General features: G+C 32.6%; 1 protein-coding gene across 1 annotated transcript; it reads right to left on the bottom strand.

Moving 5' to 3' along the window:
* Nucleotides 1–925: 925 nt before the first annotated feature.
* On the bottom strand, nucleotides 926–14,261 carry LOC118183134 (N-acetylglucosamine transporter UNC93A-like). Its single transcript, XM_035352561.2, has 4 exons — nucleotides 13,918–14,261; nucleotides 8,030–9,387; nucleotides 1,929–2,196; nucleotides 926–1,259 (listed from the first exon to the last, which is right to left on the bottom strand). Exons 2-4 carry the CDS (start codon nucleotides 9,320–9,322, stop codon nucleotides 1,042–1,044), a joined length of 1,779 nt encoding a protein of 592 aa, XP_035208452.1. The 5' UTR covers nucleotides 9,323–9,387; nucleotides 13,918–14,261; the 3' UTR covers nucleotides 926–1,041.
* Between the last annotated feature and the right edge of the window lie 6,504 nt (nucleotides 14,262–20,765).

Genomic DNA, 20,765 nt, shown 5'->3' on the forward strand with positions numbered 1-20,765 from the left:
CGTGAGTTGAATACAATACATCAAAGGTTGATGGAGTTTGGTGCCAAAGAAAGTTTTGTCAAAGATTTTGGTGGATGGTATACAAATACTAGTCATTTTAAATTGCAACAAAAAGTAATTTTTAATTAAGAAAACACAAAGAACAAGTTAAACGCAACAAACAGTTATTTCTAATTGGGAAAAAGACTGTTTGTTGCAAATTGTATGCTGAAAGCATGTTCCATTATGTTTTCTGAGAGAGTTGAAGGCCGAGATTCAAACTTAACTGAACAGAGATACAGAGCGACGATAAAAGATTTTTGTATTTTCATTTGCTTGATGCGTGTCTCGACAACAAGTGCTTACAACAAAAGTGCTGTGCAAACTATATAAGTAATGAAACAACTGCTGTTTTTAATAAAATGGCTGTTTAATGGAAGTTCCATGGACTTGTAATTTTACCAAACGGCGATGTGAGGTGGGTGACAAGATCGTGTGTTTAACGCCTGTTATAGATACTTTTTTCTTTGTGATTATTTTTTATTGCTTTAAAATTCAGACTCTGAATATGAAAACCCCATTATAACCTCAATTCCCGTAGTCTAAAAATAGTTAACATTATAAAATGTAGAAAAAATATTTTAAAATAAGAAAACACTACCATTATGCGTTACATTAGTTTTTCTTGCCTTAAATTATAGTGTCATAAATTTACCTGAAATTCAAATAACAACAGAAAATTAATCTTCTGTTCCTGAAAAAGAGTGACCTTGTGGCTTATATCTCAAAATCTTCTAATTTTTTAATTTTGAATTAACGGCAAGTAAAATTTTAGTTTTATGATATTCTAGTCTCATGTTTCATATTTGGGCAAAAATTTATATTCTAGTTCTCTTTATTTTCTAACCTCCATAATTTTTATCTTAATACTTTAAGGTAGAAAATGTCACATAAATAATGCTTTATTTTCAAGTTTTGAACAAGCAAAAGTTTACTACCACTTTAGTCTTATTCAAAATGAATTCTTTATGATATTCTAAAAAAATATTTATGAGATAGCATTCAATCTTCTAATTCTTCCTTCTTCTGTGAATACATGGATTCTGCTTTCAGATAGCCCAGAACTCCCAGTGAAGACACTGACAGCAAGATGTAAATTTTGAAAGAAATGCATACATAATTACTGAAAAAGAAAAATAAAGAGTAGCCAAGTGAAACGCAGAGGAGAAAACTTGCAAATGCTGCTTCTTCTTCTTTCTTAAAGAGAATTCCATAAAAGGCTGAAATGAAACATTAAAATATATCTTTTTGTCATTGTAGCATTTATAGTGGTGATAGCTTAAAAAGCATAGATTTGAGAATAAAATATATTATATGAATATAATTGAAGTGGTACAAATGAATACAAATATATTCCGCGTTTAAATCTTCAGATCTTTAGCCGATTACATGCTTTTTATTTCATAGATTTAAATTTCGGATCCAAATTTAAGCCGTGAACAATTACGTTATTTGTGTTGCGCGTGTGACTTATCTCACTTGTCTGACAGTAACAAGTCCATAAAATTCATCGTGGGAAGGAGAGCAAGACTGAGAGTTCATCTTTACAGAAAATCCCACCAAATGAAGCATTTAATTTGATTTCTGTTGGCCACAACATTACTTAAATTTAAGTTCAGACCTTTGTTTAAATTACATTTCTCTGTTTAATTTATAACGGTATCAAGTTAAAGTACATTTTAGTTATTTGCTAAACTTTAAGTTCATTCTAATTTAGTCTCAGCTGGTAGTGAAAAGCCCTCGATAAAATGATGGCTTCATTGAGATTTGATTTAACAATTAAGGTTCTGGTTGGAGTTAACGATATCGATATATTTACGTTATTATATACTTTTTTATTGAAATTTATCAAGTACGTAAAGTTGGGATATATCTTCCTTGACACTTACCATGCATTTGAGACCACAAAATCCCAGTCATAGTTCCCCACATTGCAGCTACAATAAAGAAGATTTCAGGATGTAATGCGCTGGGATGCCATAGAAGAAGAAGAATGTTTGCTGCAAAATTGACAATAGCTGCCATGAGTATGACGGGTATCCTCCCAGCATGCTTCACAAGCCAGCCAGAAAGTGATGAAGAAAAAGTAGATGCACATCCATAACAAACTGTCACCAGCCCAATGTTGTGGGCCCCAGTAGCGCAACTAATATATGACTGGAAATAAAACTTTTGTAAGCTTCAACTCAAGCAGACACAGCATTCTTTCAGAATGCACATTCAAGCATTTACAATATTTTAAAAGAAAAAGTAATCTTTTGATTGTTTTCTATCTCAAATAAATATTATTAATTTCTACTCATTTATTAAGAGGCTTCGCACTTTGTTTTGTCTCCTTCGTATACACATTTTATCATTACAAAAGTTATCCACATTATTTGGCTAGGGCAACCCAGCTTGTCCAATTCCTTATCATTGAATATTATTTTCTGGTAAATTTAATCTACGCTCTTTCTAAATCTCTATTTTTAAAATGAATACCTATCTACCAGGCGATATCTGCATACATAAGTTGTTCATAAAGAAACAAGATTACATTTAGTAGGGCCAGAATTATAATGCAGTATAAACAGTTACGCTGTTTTTTGGAAGTATTTTCCTTTGACTCGAATGCCGTTGTATCATCAGCCTGGTTGCTTTCTGAATACCTCTCCTAAATATCCCAGAAGCATTTTTTTCAGATTAAAACCATTATAAAACTCTCAAAGTGTCTTTTAGCATTCCTTTATAACGAACTGAGTTTAGTAAAATAGAAATAACACATTTCATAACGAAAGAAAAATTAAAAATTAATTGCTTAAAACTCACACGCGTATATGCTGCACAAGCAGGAATCCGAATTTCTGTTTTATATATTAGAGATCAACCGAGTAAAATATTTCTTTTATAATAACAAATTAGCTGTTTGTCTGCTTGGTTTTGATGATATATTTTTTACTTTGAAATGATATTTCTTTTGAGTTAAAATAAATTCTTAAACTTTCTTAATAGAGACATGCAGGGTCAGTATAAAACTATAACGGATGTCACACAAATTACCCGCAAATAATATTTTGGATAATTTATATCTGGACGGCAATGACCATGATATTCTTTTAGATAGGTATATTTTATTTTTATTTATTTTTTATCGTGCGCTTTGGATAACTGTAGTAAAACAAATCACACAAATCCCTCTTTCAAACTTTAAGTAGTTTGGTTAAAATTTTAATCTACGAATAATGATTACTCGCAATTTCATATTAAGCATAACAAATTCTCTACTCAAATTTGTGATATACTGACTGCTCAAATATGTACAAGAATTTCACAAAAATAATTTCACTAAACAACCATTTTAGAATTTTAATAACTGTATCTCTACATTCAGAAATCTAATTACTAATTTCATTTATAGAATTCATTAATTTGAGTCATTGATAAATTAAAAAAATGTGAAATATCCTATTGTAAATTATTAATTATATTTAATCATTTAGTTTATGTAATGAAAATTTGCTGCATAAGCACAGGAAATCTCTTTATTTGTGGTGGCAAAGCCCAAGCTTTTGTTTTCCAGCTATACTATTTTCAATTAACAACTATTAAATGTTAATACATTTTGAAAACGCAAGATGCAGTTATTCTCATGTGTTTTACATATTTTATAGTTTTCCTCCTTCAGTTATGTATCATTAATAAAGCTATATTACATTTTCCACCTCCTAGACTACAATTAAACCACTGCTGAAGTAATAAATTTGTATATTATTTCACTTATTTTTACTTGTACGGAGTAAAGGAAGTATTGTAATCACGAAAAATTTCTGGTACCATATTTCAACCAAAATATCCATTTTGACAACTATCAAATGCAATTTAACGATGTTTTTGCGTGACATCTGCACGTAAGGAAAGAATAAAGGAATCTTTTTCCCCAAACGAATTAAAAAGCTGATTTAAAATGGATTCAGAAGAGATTTTTTTCATGGCCCACCTGTACGTACGTATGTATGTATGTACTTCGCATAACTCAAAAACGACTAGCCTCAGAACATTGACAATTTGTATATAGGATTGCTATAGCATGTAGTTGTGTACCTCCCTTTTTGGTGGCAATTGGTTGCACCCAAAGTATGTAAATAAATGTATACACATACACATTCTGTTACTAGGCTCATTGAGCTCAGTTTTCTTATTCTTATATGGTAGTAAATTGTGCATTTTTTGCTTTAAAAGTGATTAAATTATGTTGTTCTTATCTTCCGGTTAAGGTTTTTATGCCTTTATTAAATTTTTGAATGCAATATATTATCAACAATTTAAAAGTGTTTAATTGCAGCTAAGCCTAATTATTTTTAAAATAGCAGCCATATTTTTTTACATTTGAAACTTAGCAGAATAGTGGACTTGTTGCTAATCTAGAGAAACTAAGCTTCGCATCAACAAATATGACATCTTCTGTTATTATTGCGAATTAAATCCTATTTTATTCATTCTGGAATTATCATTTATTACCTATATATTGACTCGGCATAGCGTCGACAAAAAATTAAATCAGTTTCTGCGCCTATAGTGTCTTTTTGCCGAGTAAGACCAAAAGTAAACTTTCAGTTTTGTGCACCGAAAAATCTTCCTTCTTGCAGGCTGTCCGAATTGCTTGTTTTTGAGTAGAAACTCTCATTTTAATTGTAAAAATTAATCTTTAAATTGTTTTAACTGTATTCATGTTTTATATTTTAAAATTTTTTTAAAGATATTTTGAGGTTTCATGTATTTTTGCCTTTTCGCGAAGTCAGAACTGAATTAATTGAATGAGAAATACAGATGAAGGAAAAAATAATGGGAACACTTGTGAAAAAGTATGACGTATTTCACACCTGCAGTACAGCCGCGCCACTTGCAACAGAAGTCTGCCACCTAGTGAGCGTGAAGAGGAAGGTATCAGTCTCTCAACAGCAATCACCTGCGTTGCATGCTTCGATCATGTTTTAAGTTAAAATGTCAGGGATAGACGGGTCTTGAAGCGCATAGTAGCCTGAAACCACAATCGTTATCCGAGATAACAAATCCGAAATGAACAGTCATCTCCAGCAGCCCGTTTCAACAAACACTGTCGAAAGGGAACTTCATGCTGCGAACATTTATGGCAGAGTGGCAATTCGTAAACCCTTGGTGACAGCAACTAATGCTTTCAAGCGACGCCAATGGTGTAGAGATCACAAAGGCTGCTCCCCCCCACAGCAGTGGCAAGAGGTAATATGGTCAGTTGAATCGTCATTCAGACGAACGGACGCGTTTATGTCTGGAGAACGCTTTCATTCTGACTGCCTCTTTTCGACTGAGAAGCATGGGGGGGACGCCATTATGGTGTGGGGTGCGATATCTTGGCGCGGTCTTGGGCCACTTGTTATTCTGCATGGGATGAACACGTCCAATCACTATCTAAGCATTCTAAGGGATCATGTCCATCCTTTTGTCCACACTGTATTCCCTGGGGAACGACCATTTTTTGAAGACAACAACGCCCCTATCCACACTGCTAGGTGTACTCAAGAATGGTTCGAAGAGCATGACGATGCAATTGAACATCTCGCTTGAATCCTCTCAGTCTCCGGACTTCAATATCATTGCACATTTATGGGCATATTTGGAGTCCAAACTTCGTTCCCGATTTCCACCTCTATCCGGACTTTCGGAATTAGAGACCGCTCTGCAGGAGGAATGGCTTAATATTCCTTTAAATATTGTCCATGACCTTTATGCATCTATCCCACGTCGCATTCAATCTGCACTTGAGCCAAAAGGTGGTCCAACCCCCTATTAATAAAGATTTTCCAGTATTTCACAGGTGTTCGTATTATTTTGTCCTCCATTTGTATATCTCAAATGAAATTCGAGGTAATAAGTTTAAACGAAATACAGGAAAAAATGCTTATAATTTAATATTCCGTTACATGAAAGTCACGTGGTGTACAGATTTATCATCATTATGTATCAGATTTTTATTTTTTTATCACAATTGCTTAAATGTAATAGTAATTTAATTTTAGAATTAAAATTGAAATTTTAAAATTAGATTATTGCATTTATTTTTAAAGGATGACGCCACATTATATCTCATTATCACATATCTTTATGTGTAAAAATGCTTTGCAATTTCTAATAGCATAAAATATATATGTAGCATTTTAAATTATGGCTAGGCACTTTGTCACTTGGTCCAGTTTTTGTTGGTCGTAAATTCTGCTGCCTTGTGCTTCTCTAAATTCCAAAAAATTTGTCGCCGTACTGGATGCACTGGCCTGGACGCTGGCTTGTTTTAAGCTATAAATAATTATACAATAACATTTCATTTTAATTCTTGATATTTTTCACCGGGAATATGGTTATTTATAGAATACTTTCAAGTGAAAAACACAGTGTGCGACCGTAGCTAAGGGAAGAACATTTATCCTACACAGTCCGACAAAATAATTCCAGTCGACCACATGCAGAGCGTTTATGACATGTAGGCCATTTATGACCACATGTAGGGCATTATGCGAGATCACCGGCAGCACATCGCCACATAGCAGTTACGATTTCGAATTTAGTCAATGCCGTTATGACGGCTATGATGCCTTCAGATCTCATCGATGATCTCGCATTGAGCAGGAACAGACAGTGTATATTCTGCATCGTAGTCAGAGGTTATATTTCTTGCTGAAGCCTGGAATTTTTTGCCGCTTTTAACATAGATGTTTCTGTTTTCAGTGGTACTATAATAGAATCTGTTTTTAAATGGAGGTTCTTGAATGTTCATCTTTCGGTTCTTGAATGTTCATCTTTCGGTTCTTGAATGTTCATCTTTTCTCGGTCAGTCTTGTTTATCTTCTCACAGTGTTAGTTAGCACTTGGCGGTATTTGTAATAATCTGAATCACTGGTTGCATAATGTTACACCGGAAAATCTATCCTGTACTTAATGTTGTATGTGGAAATCTTAATTTCATATCTAATTTTATTTAATGGTCCCTGTGAATTTTAATTTACCAATCCATATATAAATTTCGCACACTACTGTACTCTTTAAAGAATACTTGCGTAACAGAATGTTACACAGAATACGAACATCCGCTCATTACCTCTGGAAAGAGAGCATATACCTACAAACGGGTCATGCGTTTTAAACTAAAATTGAAATAATTATTAATTTCTGAAAAACCACTAAAACATTCTTTAGTCGAGCCCATTTTGAATTTATTCAAAAGTTCTGTCATGCAGTAACTATAAAAGAGGTATATAAGTTCATACTATATTCAGATGAAAACTGTGATATATTTAACTTACTTTGACCTTTTAAGAAATAAAGGAATTTAAGAAATAAAGAAAAACTGGAGCTGAAATGAAACATTTCACTTTTGCATTTGCAGATCAAATCATCATTAAAAATATCTAACGGGCAGAAGGCCAAATGATAGTCATTATATTGAACTATCCTGTATACGTAAATTACATTTTATCGCAGATGGCGCAATCACTTTTGTTTTCGATGTTTGAAGCGTTATATGAAGTTCTCAGCGCAATCTGTTTATCGCCAAGCAAGAAAAATTTTGATAATTATAATTTTTGCACAACATTGCAGATTATCATAATTGGCTAGAGAATATTTTATGAAAAAATATATTACTTTTATGGGAATCCTGTGTATTAACATATTTCAATTATGTGATATGTTTCCAATTACATCATATGTAATAGTATTTAATAATAACGCAGCTCGCTTGTATGTGATTCCAGCTACATCAAATATAATACTATTTTACAATGATTTTTAACCATCATTTATGAACTGTTATTCCTATATATACTGTTTTTATAACATCTTATTACTATATATTTACTTTAGCAAGAATCTTTCAAAAATCTAAAAATCAACACTAAAATTTAAACAAATATGTTATATATTAATCAAAAGAAATTTCAAAATTCTGAAACTAGACAAAATTTAATGTTCATACAAGTCTTACCTTTGTGTAATCCGCAATGTAAAACGCTTGTTCTATTCCTATGTAAAAAACTATGGGTATCAGGAAAAAATGTTCTTTAGTTTTTAGAAATCTACATGTTGCCATGAGCATTGACAATGAGAATGGTTCGGATTCCTTACTGGTTTCGAGACGATCTACAAACAGCAGCACAATAAAGATAGCAGTAAACACAAGAACCACATATATGCCAGTAATGACATACCTCGTTTCGCTATTTGGTTCTACAAGATTTTTAATCATTGAATCTGATTCGAGGTTGCAAACAAAAGCACCGCACATGAAGATTGGACTGGAGGTGGCATTCCTAATATCTGTTCTCGGTTTCAATACGTAGTATGATACGAGATTGCCCCAAATATGTGTTGACTGATATGATAGTCCATGAAAACCGAAAAACCGAGAAGTTATTGATTCCAAAACGTTGGTTTTTGTTATGTTTTCAGTTCTATTATCACCGTGATTATAGGCTTCGTTTTCGGATGGTAATTTCTGACGAGATGTCAGTCTTTTGTCAGCCGGGAGGTCTGAAACATCAAGAAGTTTCGGTAGGTTACATCTGGCGCTAGATATATCAGACTGAATACTTTCTGTATTGCTTGATAAAGCTTTTACCAAAGGGCATTTACAATTCATAGATTCTTTTGTAGCAAATACTTTTGATTTCTGATTATCACCCAGTTGCTCTATTCCAAGATCATTTGCGGTACCTGAATTATATTCACTAATTTCATCAAGATTAGCATATTTCGAACAGTTAATGCTTTCTGATATGGTAGCTATCTGGTTTAGATTATCAAAAGTACTGATGAAGGTTTCCCCAGTAAATTTTGGTACAGTGTCATAAAAACACAAACTGTATAAATAGGAAGACTTATTAAAATACGTGCTGAAAGAAGACCAAAGCAAGCCTCCACTCAGTCCTACTAATACAGCTGAAGGGATCATTGTGATCCAGTAAGGATAGAAGTTTGCTGCAATGTATGCCATGTACATAAACATGCATATTAATATTATGAATTTAATTCCACATTTTCTAATAAAATATTTTGGCAACGAAAGACACGATATGCAAGAACAAGCATAAATAATAGCTTGTGAGGTGATTCCAATGAGTTCTTCTTGATTCATGGTACTCTGAAGCACGCTGATGCCATTATACGCAGTAAAGAGAAATACAAAGCTAACAGAGAGTAGAACTGCGTTTTTGATAATTCTCAACTTGTTTGGCACATTCCGTTGAGTAATAATGTACTTGCTTTTTATCATTTCCATCAAAAAAGAATTTCTGTTATTTAATGAGAGACGTTTCGTTACTTATACGACTGTAGTATCAATTCCTGAAAAATAGTTAAAAAGGAATTTTAGTTTCGTACATAGTTTAAATTAAGTCTGATTGAAAACAAATATAGACTTTGATTTCAGATCAAAATTAAAGAAGTACGTTTTATAGCTTTCAATAGGGCTTAAGAATGTCCTTGTTGACAATGCAATTAAATGAACTGATTTCATTATTTAGGCAGCTCCATCAGCGGCCGCACGGTAAATTCGCGGGAAACTGGTATCTCGGTCCCGGGTTCCAATCTCGTTTATACGTTTCGTTTATTGAGATTACGGAAAAAGCACCTTAGGGATATCTGCCTAAGGGGAGGGCTTTATAAGAGAAACGAGCTTGTAGACACGTTACACATGGGAAAAACACAAAACTGCCCATGTAACCAGCCCACTCGTAAGATTCGAACTTCAGACTAAACTACGAGTGTTCAACGACTTTACGGCTCGCCGCTGGTGGGCCGGAGTACCAGTGAACGGGTTGGTTGCATAGGTGCTTCCGTGGTTTTTTCCCCACTTGTGGATACGAGCCATACCTACCCTTAGGCAGATAGCTCTATTGTGCTGCGCCTTAATCACATCAACCTAACCAAAGCATTATTTAGGCTCCGACGTTTTTATTATTCGTGTTATAAAACTGCAAATAAATTCTGTAAATATCTTATTTAAATCTATTGTTCTCATTACCTTGTATGGTAAATTATTTTTCTCTTTTCAATTCTTTAATTATTTTAAGAAGTTTTAAATAGAAAGCTTATATTTTTTAAAACCTTTTATTGATATGATTTACGTCTACGTTTTTAGTCTCAATGATAAATTATCAATCTAATTATTTAATTGAAAAGTCATTTTGCAACAATAACTAAATACTCTTTTACTTCCAATAGTTCTATTACAAAACGCTGTCTAACAAATATAGTGCTTTGTCAATAACTCAGAAATTGCATTAAAATTCTCATATAAACTTCATTTAAAAGACTTTTTTCCCACTCTATCCGATAGTAGAAAGAATAAAATTGTGGTCGTTTTAGTTTGTTTATTAAAGGAATGTGCGAAAAATTGTTTTAATATTAAATTAATAAAAATGTAAATTAAAAATTTAAAAATGTTGCTTGACCATGTTATACTGTTCACTATGAGTGTGAGGGCCAAAGCTAAGTTCTGCAGCTTGTCAGGAGCTTAAAAATTGAGGCAGAATTTTGACCATATTGACAAACACTATGAGGTAGTTAAATAAAAGCTTATAAAATTGCAGCTATTTAAATAAATTCTAGAAAGTTGCATATTTAATATTGTTTTATGATTCTTATTTTAAAGGAGCACGAAGAATTTGTTTCATAACCTTTGGAAATTTCAAATTGTTGTAAATAATTTTTTTTTGGATGTTGGAATTCCAAAGTTACAAAAAATGTAATAGTATATAGCATAATAAAATTTAAAAAATCAACTTTGAAAAAGAAATGATGACAAAATGTTTTTAAATTTATGGAATTTAAAATAAAAATAAACATAGTCTGAAAGGGTTCAGATTTTAGCGGTAGCCCAAAAGGGTTTGTTAAGGCTTTTTACGTTCTCGCTGAGCTCTCAGTCTACCAATCTGCTGTTACACTCGTTCCTATTACCCGCCTTTTTATGCTTCATTATTAAGCATCATTTTCTTTGCACTTAACACCATGTACAATTCAACAGCAAAATTACAAAAAATTTTAAAAGCAGCATAAGAGTATACGTTTAGAATTTCTGTTCTAGCACTAAGTATTAATCCCCATTTTTCTGATTTTGTCAGTCTTTTCTCAGTTAACCATATCCAATGGTTCAGTTTTCTAACCGCCCAGACAGTATAGTGTCTAGGGGAGTCTAGACAGTATAGTGTCAGTACCAGAGGGCCCGGGTTCGAATCTTGTAGAGGGCGTGAATGTAAATTGTCTGTTTTTTCATAGGAAGCAATGGTGCCTGTTAGGTGCCTGCATTATAAAATGAACACCGCTTCCAGCCCCCTAGTAGTGGCGAGAGCCTAAAAATATCTAGAGCCCGCCGTAAAGGAAAAAAAAAAAAAAAAAAAACTTCAGGTTTTCTTACTAAGATTGCTTTACAAAATTCTTTTTTTTTATTAACATTTTTATATGTTTACTTTTTTTTAATGAAATAGCACGTTCTTGGCGCTTCAGCCACATAAAACTCGACTCAATAGCAAAATCGCAAAATATTTAAAAACAGCATATCTTTCGAATTTCTGATAGACGGTCTCGCGCAATGGAGATAAAAATGTTTTCTTTCCGTACATTGTTGGTACTGTTCGCCTTGAAATCATTGAGTTTGTTAATCAAATTTCGTTAAAGTTTTACAAAATATGAAATAGATAATAAAGCAAATTCGAAATTCAAAATTCGATCTACCAAACGCCCATATTCGGGAGGAGGGCTATGTTATTTAAAATTTGTTGGAAATTTTTTTTTCTGTTGGTACAGTTGCTTTTTCACAATGGGAGAAATATATATACGTTCATGCAGATTCTTCATTATTTAATATAATAAGACGATAATATTTGGTGGCAACAATTTGAAAAGTGATACGTCCTTCATACTTATTCAATGCAAAACACCATTTCCAGGTTTTCAGACTTATATCTCTTTCGAAAGTGTTGTCATGTTTGGGCTAATAATACTCCAAATTTCATTGTAAATAATTTTGAAAGTTATTCAACCCTTAAACCCTGTTGTTCAACGAGCACAAATATGCAAGCCAGTTTGAACCGGTTTATTTAATAACTAGAATTCATGGATATGAATCATACAATTAAATAAAGAAAATATTTGTAGAGAAAGAATAGGACTTATAATGTCACAATTAACTAAAGAGAATTAGATGACGAAAAGAGAAAAACAGAACTTCCCTTCTGCTCAATGTCTAATGCAGCATATTTATAAAAAATATATTGTTACGAAATGTCCAGGCGCGATAAGATAGCTTCTCCGCAAAGCAGTTTTAGGGTTGCCATAAAATGGCAAGGGAAGGCAGGGTTGCCACATTTGGCGACAAAATTGGCGATATGCCATGGACGGAGAACCTTCTGGAACGAATTCTTACCGGTTTAGCTCACGATGTTCTCGAACACAAGCCAAAAGCTATATAAACTATGTTGGTACGAGGAGAGTTAGTGTGCCTCGTCTAGTGAGAGATAGTTAGTCTTAAGTTAGTCAGCCCGTGCGGAGTCGATCGAGTTGACAGCCGGCAGCGACTGTCGAGTGAGTCGTCGAGTGCATCGAAAGAGTACAGTGTATCGCTGTTAGTGCATCGTCGAGAAAGTGTGTTGAGCTCCAGGAATGACTGAACCGAAGAGTCGGAAGCTGTGCTCTGTGTGTCGTCGAATGCATCGCGAGTTGCAGCTTGGAGAGTCTCGAGAATAAGTGGAGTTCCGAGAACGACTAAGCAGAGTCGGGAGCTGTACTCTGTTGCTTTGCAGTGAAGCTGTCTCCACCGTTATAGCCTGATAACCTGAAGGTTGTGTCGCTGATTGTTCCAGCGAGTGTATAGTAGATCTTCGACGACTGTAAAACCTGACTGTCCTGATTAATATTGGCTAAATAAAGCGTGTTTCCATACTTCATCAAGTGTCGTCGTTATGCACTCCAAATCTACGAACTCCGTACGAACGTGAAGGAAGAAAACAACGTAACAATATAAAATCGAGCAATCAATATTTTTTTATTATTCCTATTTTGAAAAGCTCGAAGAGTTTGTTTATTAATGTGCGAAACGTTCAAAATTTTGTAACCAGTGCGCATTTTACATGTATAAATTTTAAAATCATAAACGTCAAATAGACGAACACATCAAGCTTTTTTAAAAAAATTGCCGAAAAGATCAGAAATGATGTTAAGAATATGATATAAATTTCATTAAGCGCTCAAAGTGTGCGTGGAAGCCAGTCTAGCCTTTATTTTTTCCAGGACGAATGTATGGTCTTATAAATTGCTGGTTCCCAGGCTTCGCTAATGAGAATTAAACAATGGGCAATATTCACAGAATTTTTCCGGAAGTCTCTGAATATTAGTTATATGGAATAATTTACCTCAAAAAAGTTTTGAAAATTACAGTTACTGACTTGAGTGTTCGTTATTTCGGGTACTATTAGTCATCGGAGACTTTTTTATTCAAATAATTTGTTCTGAACCGAATTTTTCATGAAGTGAGGCATTCATGTTCCGACGATTCATTGTATTTATTTTAAATAATCTAAAATCTGTAAGAAACAACCAAAAAAGTTTAAGGGGAAAATATAGTTTTTAAATGCAGATCAGCGTAATTTGAACATTTACCTTTCCAAGTTTCAAGGAAAATTTCGGGTCATTAACCCTGAAATTTGCCTATGGTATGCTCCTCTTTTCTGAATTACTCCTATGGTATACGTTTAAGACGTGCATCATTTTGTATATGTGCATAAAAAAACAAAACATTTAGTTAAAAAATACATGTGCAATTATTAAACGTTAGTTGCGATTCCTGAATTTTAACGGAAAAAGGAATTCATTACTTACCTTATTTAAGTCAAATTCGATAAAAATGCCCGGATACTTATCCACGAAAGAAATTTTAAACTTCTTAAACAGGCACGCATATGTTTGTCTGTGTAATTACTACAGAGAGAAATGAATGACATTTTTGTTCTTATCGTTTCTGTAGCAATTGCAGGGCATTAGTCATCAAATTCCAAAGAATGCAGCTGCAGATTTTCTTCTAAATTTTATTTCAGCACAAAGTAAGAGATATTTCAAGGAACAACAGTTGAGGTTTTAATGTTACTCGAAAATATTTATTGCATTTAAAACTGCACAGTTTCTTTCAAAGTTAGATTCATTATTTTGCAGGTACTAGTAAGGATGAGTGCATAATATTAAACTTTAGTTTCTGTATCTTTTTGTTTTCTGTCATTTTAAATCTTGTTTATTTTGTTCCCTGCGCAAGATTGGAATAAACGATTTTTAAACAAACAAATTATCAGATGAAACGAATGAGGGAGGGCTCTAATATTTAGTGGCAACAATTTGAAAAGCGAACCGACATTTAAAGGTTTCAACGCTAAATGCCAAAACGAAATTAATAGCCCTTCTATGTTAACGCCCTTCGGGCTTAAAAAGGTGGGGGGAGGCAGTTTTATACCGCCATTTCTACTGGGTCGATTGACGAAATTCAAATTGCGTTTTTCATGTCTCGAAAGCGCGACTTAGGATATATATTAGATTTATATATAGCACTGTTCCAACATAGGTATTTTGACATAAAATCGGATTTTTTCTGAAGTAACATACCAAATGTTTTCTATGTTTTGATTCTACGATGCAAATTATGCCTAACTATTTAATTTTGTAATATTTGGTGAAAAATTTACGGAAAAATTGAAAAATTTATCTTGGCGCATTTCTTTCAGTTTGCGCCAAGAATAATTCACTGGGCGAACTTCTTAATTTACAGCAACTTACTTACGTTTCCTTTTTCTCATTGTACACGAGCGGAAGTTTCATACTTTTTCAAATAATTTTAACAAAGTGCGGAACCCGCATCTGACGTTATTATTGCTTATAACAAATATGTCAAATTTCGAAACGCGCCAATATGTAGATTCAGTATATCTTAGGGAATTTTGAATAAAAAACTCTAATTTGTTGCAGGTATGCTTAGAAATACATCTACTTTAAGATGATGGTAAAAATTTTGTACGTTATAATTCACAATTTCTTTTCGAAAAAATTATAAAAATTTACTTAAAAATACAAATTTAAAAAATAAATCATAAAAAATGGCTGAATTTTATTTGGAATGAACCTAAATTTCAAATGTTAAAGAAAGAATCAAATAAGTTTAATAAAAAAGAGATATTAATAAATATATACCAAATTCAATTAACATGGAGGAGCTAAAATTTTGAAAGGTAATTTTTTAAAAACTACTTGGGCGATTTTTACGAAACTTGACAGTTTGGCATAACTTGAGTCGTGGAATCGAAATATGGAAAAAAATTGGCATGCCATTTCAGAAAAAGTCAGATTTTGTGTCGAAATAACTATGTTAGAACAATATGCTATGTATAAATCTAATTCATATCCTAAGTCGCGCTTTGGAAACACTAAAAACGCAAGTTGAATTTCGTCAATCGGTTCAATAGAACGGAAGATATGCAACTGTCCCCCTTTTTTTTGGCGCAATGTACATTAATATTCCCGAGACCTTTGAAACTCATTGTTATTGCGGAATGGTATTGGTATGCTGTATTCAAATAACGATATTATCCCCCCAAATGATAATGTAGGATTTTCCATATCAGCAGTTTAAATTGCTTTCTTCGTAGAGCTCTACGAACTTTCTAAAATCTGATTTAACAGAAATACGCAGCAATTTTTGCAATTAATCACTGAAAGATACAGAGTCCAATGACGCACTGAAATAATTTTGTGATATTACGAAAATTCACCTTTTGTAATTTGAATACAATGCACTTTACATGAAAATTGTGATGTGCATAATTCGGCAAAAGATCGTTTTATGTCCAGCCTTCGTTACAAATGGTCAAAAGGCTGCTTGCCTGATTAACAAATGTCTGCTGGTTGGGCCTTAGCCCAGCTCGGAGTTGAACATAAATTTCGGTCTAGAAATCATTTTGAGAGATGAATTACATTTTCTACTGAAGGACATTACTAAATGAGAAAATGCATGGGTTGAATACAATCCACCAAAGATGGTTGGCTTTTAGTGTCAAAGATTAGTCAAAGTTTTGTCGAAGATTTTGGTGGATGGTATTCAAATAGTCACTTAAAATTGCAACAAACAGTAATTTTAATTTAAAAAACTACAACAAACAAGTTAAATGCAACAAATAGTTATTTCTAAATGGAAAAAAGGACTGTTTGTTTCGAATTGTAGGCTGAAAGCATGTTTCGTTATGTTGAGACAATTGAAGGTTGAGATTTAAACGTAAGTGAGCAGAGATACAGAGTGACCATAAACGATTTTTGCGTCTCCGTTCGCTTGATACGGATCTCGATGACAAATGTTTACAACAAAACAACTGTACAAATTATGTAAGAATTGAAACAACTACCGTTTTCAACGAAATGGTTATTCGAAGGAAGTTCCATGGACTTGTAATTTTACAAAACGGCGATGTGAAGTGGTTGGCAAGAAGATACTTTTTTCTGTTATTATTTAAAATCACGCATCTGCGCCGACTAAGACAACTAGGAAATGCGGAGCTCCAAATATGTCAAAATATTACGGACGACTAGAATTCGCCAATCCGAGGTACAGCCGTGGTAGCCATCTTAATGACAATATTTGACTTTATTAATATCATCGATTGTACTTTCATTACATAATAAAATTTTGCCAAATTTGAATTCATTTGTTTTTTGTTGCTTTACAATTCAAACTCTGAATATGAAAAACCCCATTATAACCTCCTTTCCCGTAGTCTAAAAAAATTAGTTAAAATTCTAAACTGTAGAAACATTTTTTTTAAATAAGAAAACATTCCGATTTTGCGCTGTATTAGTTTTCATTGCATTAAATTATAGTCTCATAAATTTACCTGAAATTAAAATAATAGCAGAAAATTAATCTTCTGTTTCTGAAAAGGAGTGACCATGTGGCTTAATCTCAAAATCCTCTGAATTATTTTAAATTAACGACAAGTAAAATTTTAGTTTCATGATATTCTAGTCTCATGTTTCATATTTGTGCAAAAAGTTATATTCTTGCTCTCTTTATTTTCTATCGTCCATAATTTTTATCTTAATACTTTAAGATAGAAAATGCAACATAAATAATGTTTCAAGTTTTGAACAAATAAAAGTTTACTACCACTTTAGTCTCATTCAAAATGAATTCTTTATTATATTCTGAAAAAGAAAATATGAGTTAGCATTCAATCTTCTAACTCTTCCTTCTTCTGTGAATACATGGATTCTGCTTTCAGATAGCCCAGAATTCCCAGTGACACCACTAAGAGCAAGATGTAAATTTTGAAAGAAATGCATACATAATTACTGCAAAAGAAAAATAAAGAGTAGCCAAGTGAAACGCAGGGGAGAAAACTTGCAAATACTACTTCTTTGAGAATTCCATAAAAGGCTGAAATGAAATTTTGAAATATATCTTTGTGTCATTGTAGCATTTATATTGGTGATAAATGAAAAAGTATATAATTAAGTATAAAATATACTATGTGGATATATTTGAAAAGGTACAAATGAATACAAATGTTCTCCGCGTTTAAATTCTGAGATCTTTTAGCCGATTGTATGTTTTTTTTTTTTTTTTTTAAATCTCATAGATCTAAATTTTGAATCTAAAATTAAGCTGTCAAAAACGCCGTTTTTTGTGTTGTGCGTGTGACCTATCTCACTTGTCTGACAGTAAGTAACATTTTATAAGCCTACGAAATTTATTTGTCTCAAGGAGAGCAAGATTGCGCTTGTGATTGGCAAGAGCCTTGAGCACCATACCGGGTGACTGAATGATTTCGCTCAGTTCCGCCTTCAGTGCTAAAGAGCACCCCGGAAGGACGGGTCTAAGGCTTTCCCAACAATCTTCTTCTACCAGCAAACTCGAGAAAAGACTTTCGTTTCGCCGCATATTTAGGGTGCCTCCATGCTGCACAAACACTATACATTTACAAACATTCATGTCTTCTCTGGGATTCTAAAACGGGCCTTTCGGTATCACAGTAGGCTTCTCTAACCACTGTACCGTCTGGGCGGCTGCCGTTATTTTGATACTGTTAATCAACTTGATTACGAAGGATTTTACTGTACTGACCTTTCTGTATATCCTTTAAATATTTAATAGCCACATCAAATTTAAAACTCCTTAAAATTTAAACTTAAGTTCAATTTACATACATTTCCGATTGGTTTGGTTTGGTTACGGCAAGGTAGGCGAGGAGGACGTTCTAAGAAAAATTTTCTTGTATTCATTCACATTACATATGAGCAAAAACTAGAAAATATGTCTGCAGCCTACTCGTTCGAAAGGATTTGAGCAGGGTCGAACCATTACTGGGCTTTTCCATTCAGCCAACTGGCGATTCATTTATTTACAGAGTACTTCCAATCATTTTCAACTTGGCCTTTATTTAAAAAAAATATCAATAAAATATTTATATTACATATTTATTCATAGCTATCTTAATAAAACTTTACGTGTTTCTATCCTTATTACTATAATGACAATTTTTTATATTATTAATATCAGGTTTTTACAGTTTTAATACCAGTAACCTAATAATAAACTGGGACGATTTGTCCTAGCTTCCGACAGTAAAATTCAAAATTTTAAACTTAATTTTAAAACCTTAGTTTTTGATAATAAGATATGATTTTATTGTGTCATTATAAATAGCAGCACAAATTGGAAAATTCTTATTTTACCTTGTTTTTCATCTACTTTAGTTTGATTTTTAACATCTAGGGCTTGAGATATTCTTATATAAGTTTTAAATAATATAAAACAATTTATATTACTATTTAGCCAACATGTAACATAAAATTTATTAATTAATGGTAAATTTTGAATTTAACTTTAGTGTTGCGCTTGAATATCCAAACCTTCTGTAAGTATTAATATAAGCTGCTGACTTTTATTTGAAAAATCCAAATTGTGGCAAGAATAGTTAGTAAATAAATATCTCCCAAAATTTTTTGAAGCGTCCCATTGTTGTAAATTTTCCGATTATTTATAATAAATATCGACTTCTGCAGAAGAAGGGTTTTCAGTATATTAATAATTTCGTTTTACCTGTTAGCTAATTAATCACTGACTGAAGTTAACTTTTAAAATGCGTCATTTCACGTAATTTATCGATCAAATCGAATTCGTCTTATGCAGCTTTCCCTTGTAACACCATTTCGCTACATCTAGATAGAGAATTTCATACCTTTCTCAAAAAGTTAAAACTACTTCACGACAAAATTGACCATTGTCTGTTTTATATTCACATACAATAAAAATCTGATGTGTACACCCCATGACTTCCTTGTACGGAATATTAAATTATACTCATTTTTTCTTGCATTTTATTTAAACTTATTGGATTGAATTAAATATACTTCGCCGACAGCGCATAAACCACAATAGAATAAATGCATTCTTTAAAATTCACTATGTTTGTTTACCATAGCGACACTCTAGACTCTAGTCCTAGGTTCACTTAACAGCGCTACATTTCAATTATTTTTAACTCAGAATCCATAAAATTTATATAATCTTAAAAATTATCTAATCAAATACTATAATAAATCTAAAATAATAAATCTCACATGTTCTATTCAAATACTATAATAAATCTAAAACGATGTATAAAAGAAATTAAGCAAACAACAACAACAACAAAATAAGAAACAGTTTTTCACAGACGATTCAGTATTCCTCATTCAATTAATTCAGTTCTCACTTCGCGACAAGGCAAAAACACATAAAAACTCAAAATGTCTGTATTGAAAATTATGAAGTGGATCTTAAACAGTTATTTCCTTGAATAAATTCCAGAATGGATTAAGCATGATTTCATTCGCAATAATAAAATAAGGCGTTATCTTTGTTGATGCGAAGCTTACTTTCTCTAGATTGGCAACAAATCTACTATTCTGCTGTTTCAAATGTAAACAAATATGTCGGCCATGTTATTTAAAACTTAAGGCTTAACCGCACTTAAACAGCTTTTAAATTGTTGATAATTGTACAAATATTGCTTGCAGATTTACTAAAAGCATAAAAACCTTAACCGGAAGATAAGAACAGCATAATTCAATCATTTATAAAGCAACAAATGCACAATTTACAAACATATAAGAATAAAGAAACTGAAATCACTGAGCCGAATAACAGAGTGGAGATATATGTACATACATATATTTATATACTTTTGGTGCGGACGATTGCAACCAAAATACGAGGTGCACATCTAGATGATATAGCAGTCCTATGTACAAAATTTCAACGTTTCTGAGGCTACTAGTTTTTGAGTTATGCGAGATACGTGCGTACGTACGCACAGACGCCACGAAAAATTCTCTTCAGAATTCATTTTAAATTAGTTTTACTACTCATTTTAAATTAGTTTTACTACTCATTTTAAATTAGTTTTACTACTTAAATTAGTTTTACTACTTTTTTGGGGGAAATGAGTCCTTTATTCTGTCCTTACATACAGATGTTAAGCAAAAACATCGTTAAATTGCATTCGATAGCGGTGAAAATGGATATTTGCTTTGAAATATGACGCCTGAAACTTTTCGCAATTCCAATACTTCCCTTTTACTTCGCCCAAGGAAGTAAAAAGGTGAAAATATTTTATTTTTGTATAGGATTTTTAAGCAAATAGCACATATTTGTA

The sequence above is a fragment of the Stegodyphus dumicola genome, chromosome 1 (assembly GCF_044657685.1).
Source record: "Stegodyphus dumicola isolate Sdum_Otavi_A_Nest chromosome 1, ASM4465768v1".
Classification (NCBI taxonomy): Eukaryota; Metazoa; Arthropoda; class Arachnida; order Araneae; family Eresidae; genus Stegodyphus; species Stegodyphus dumicola.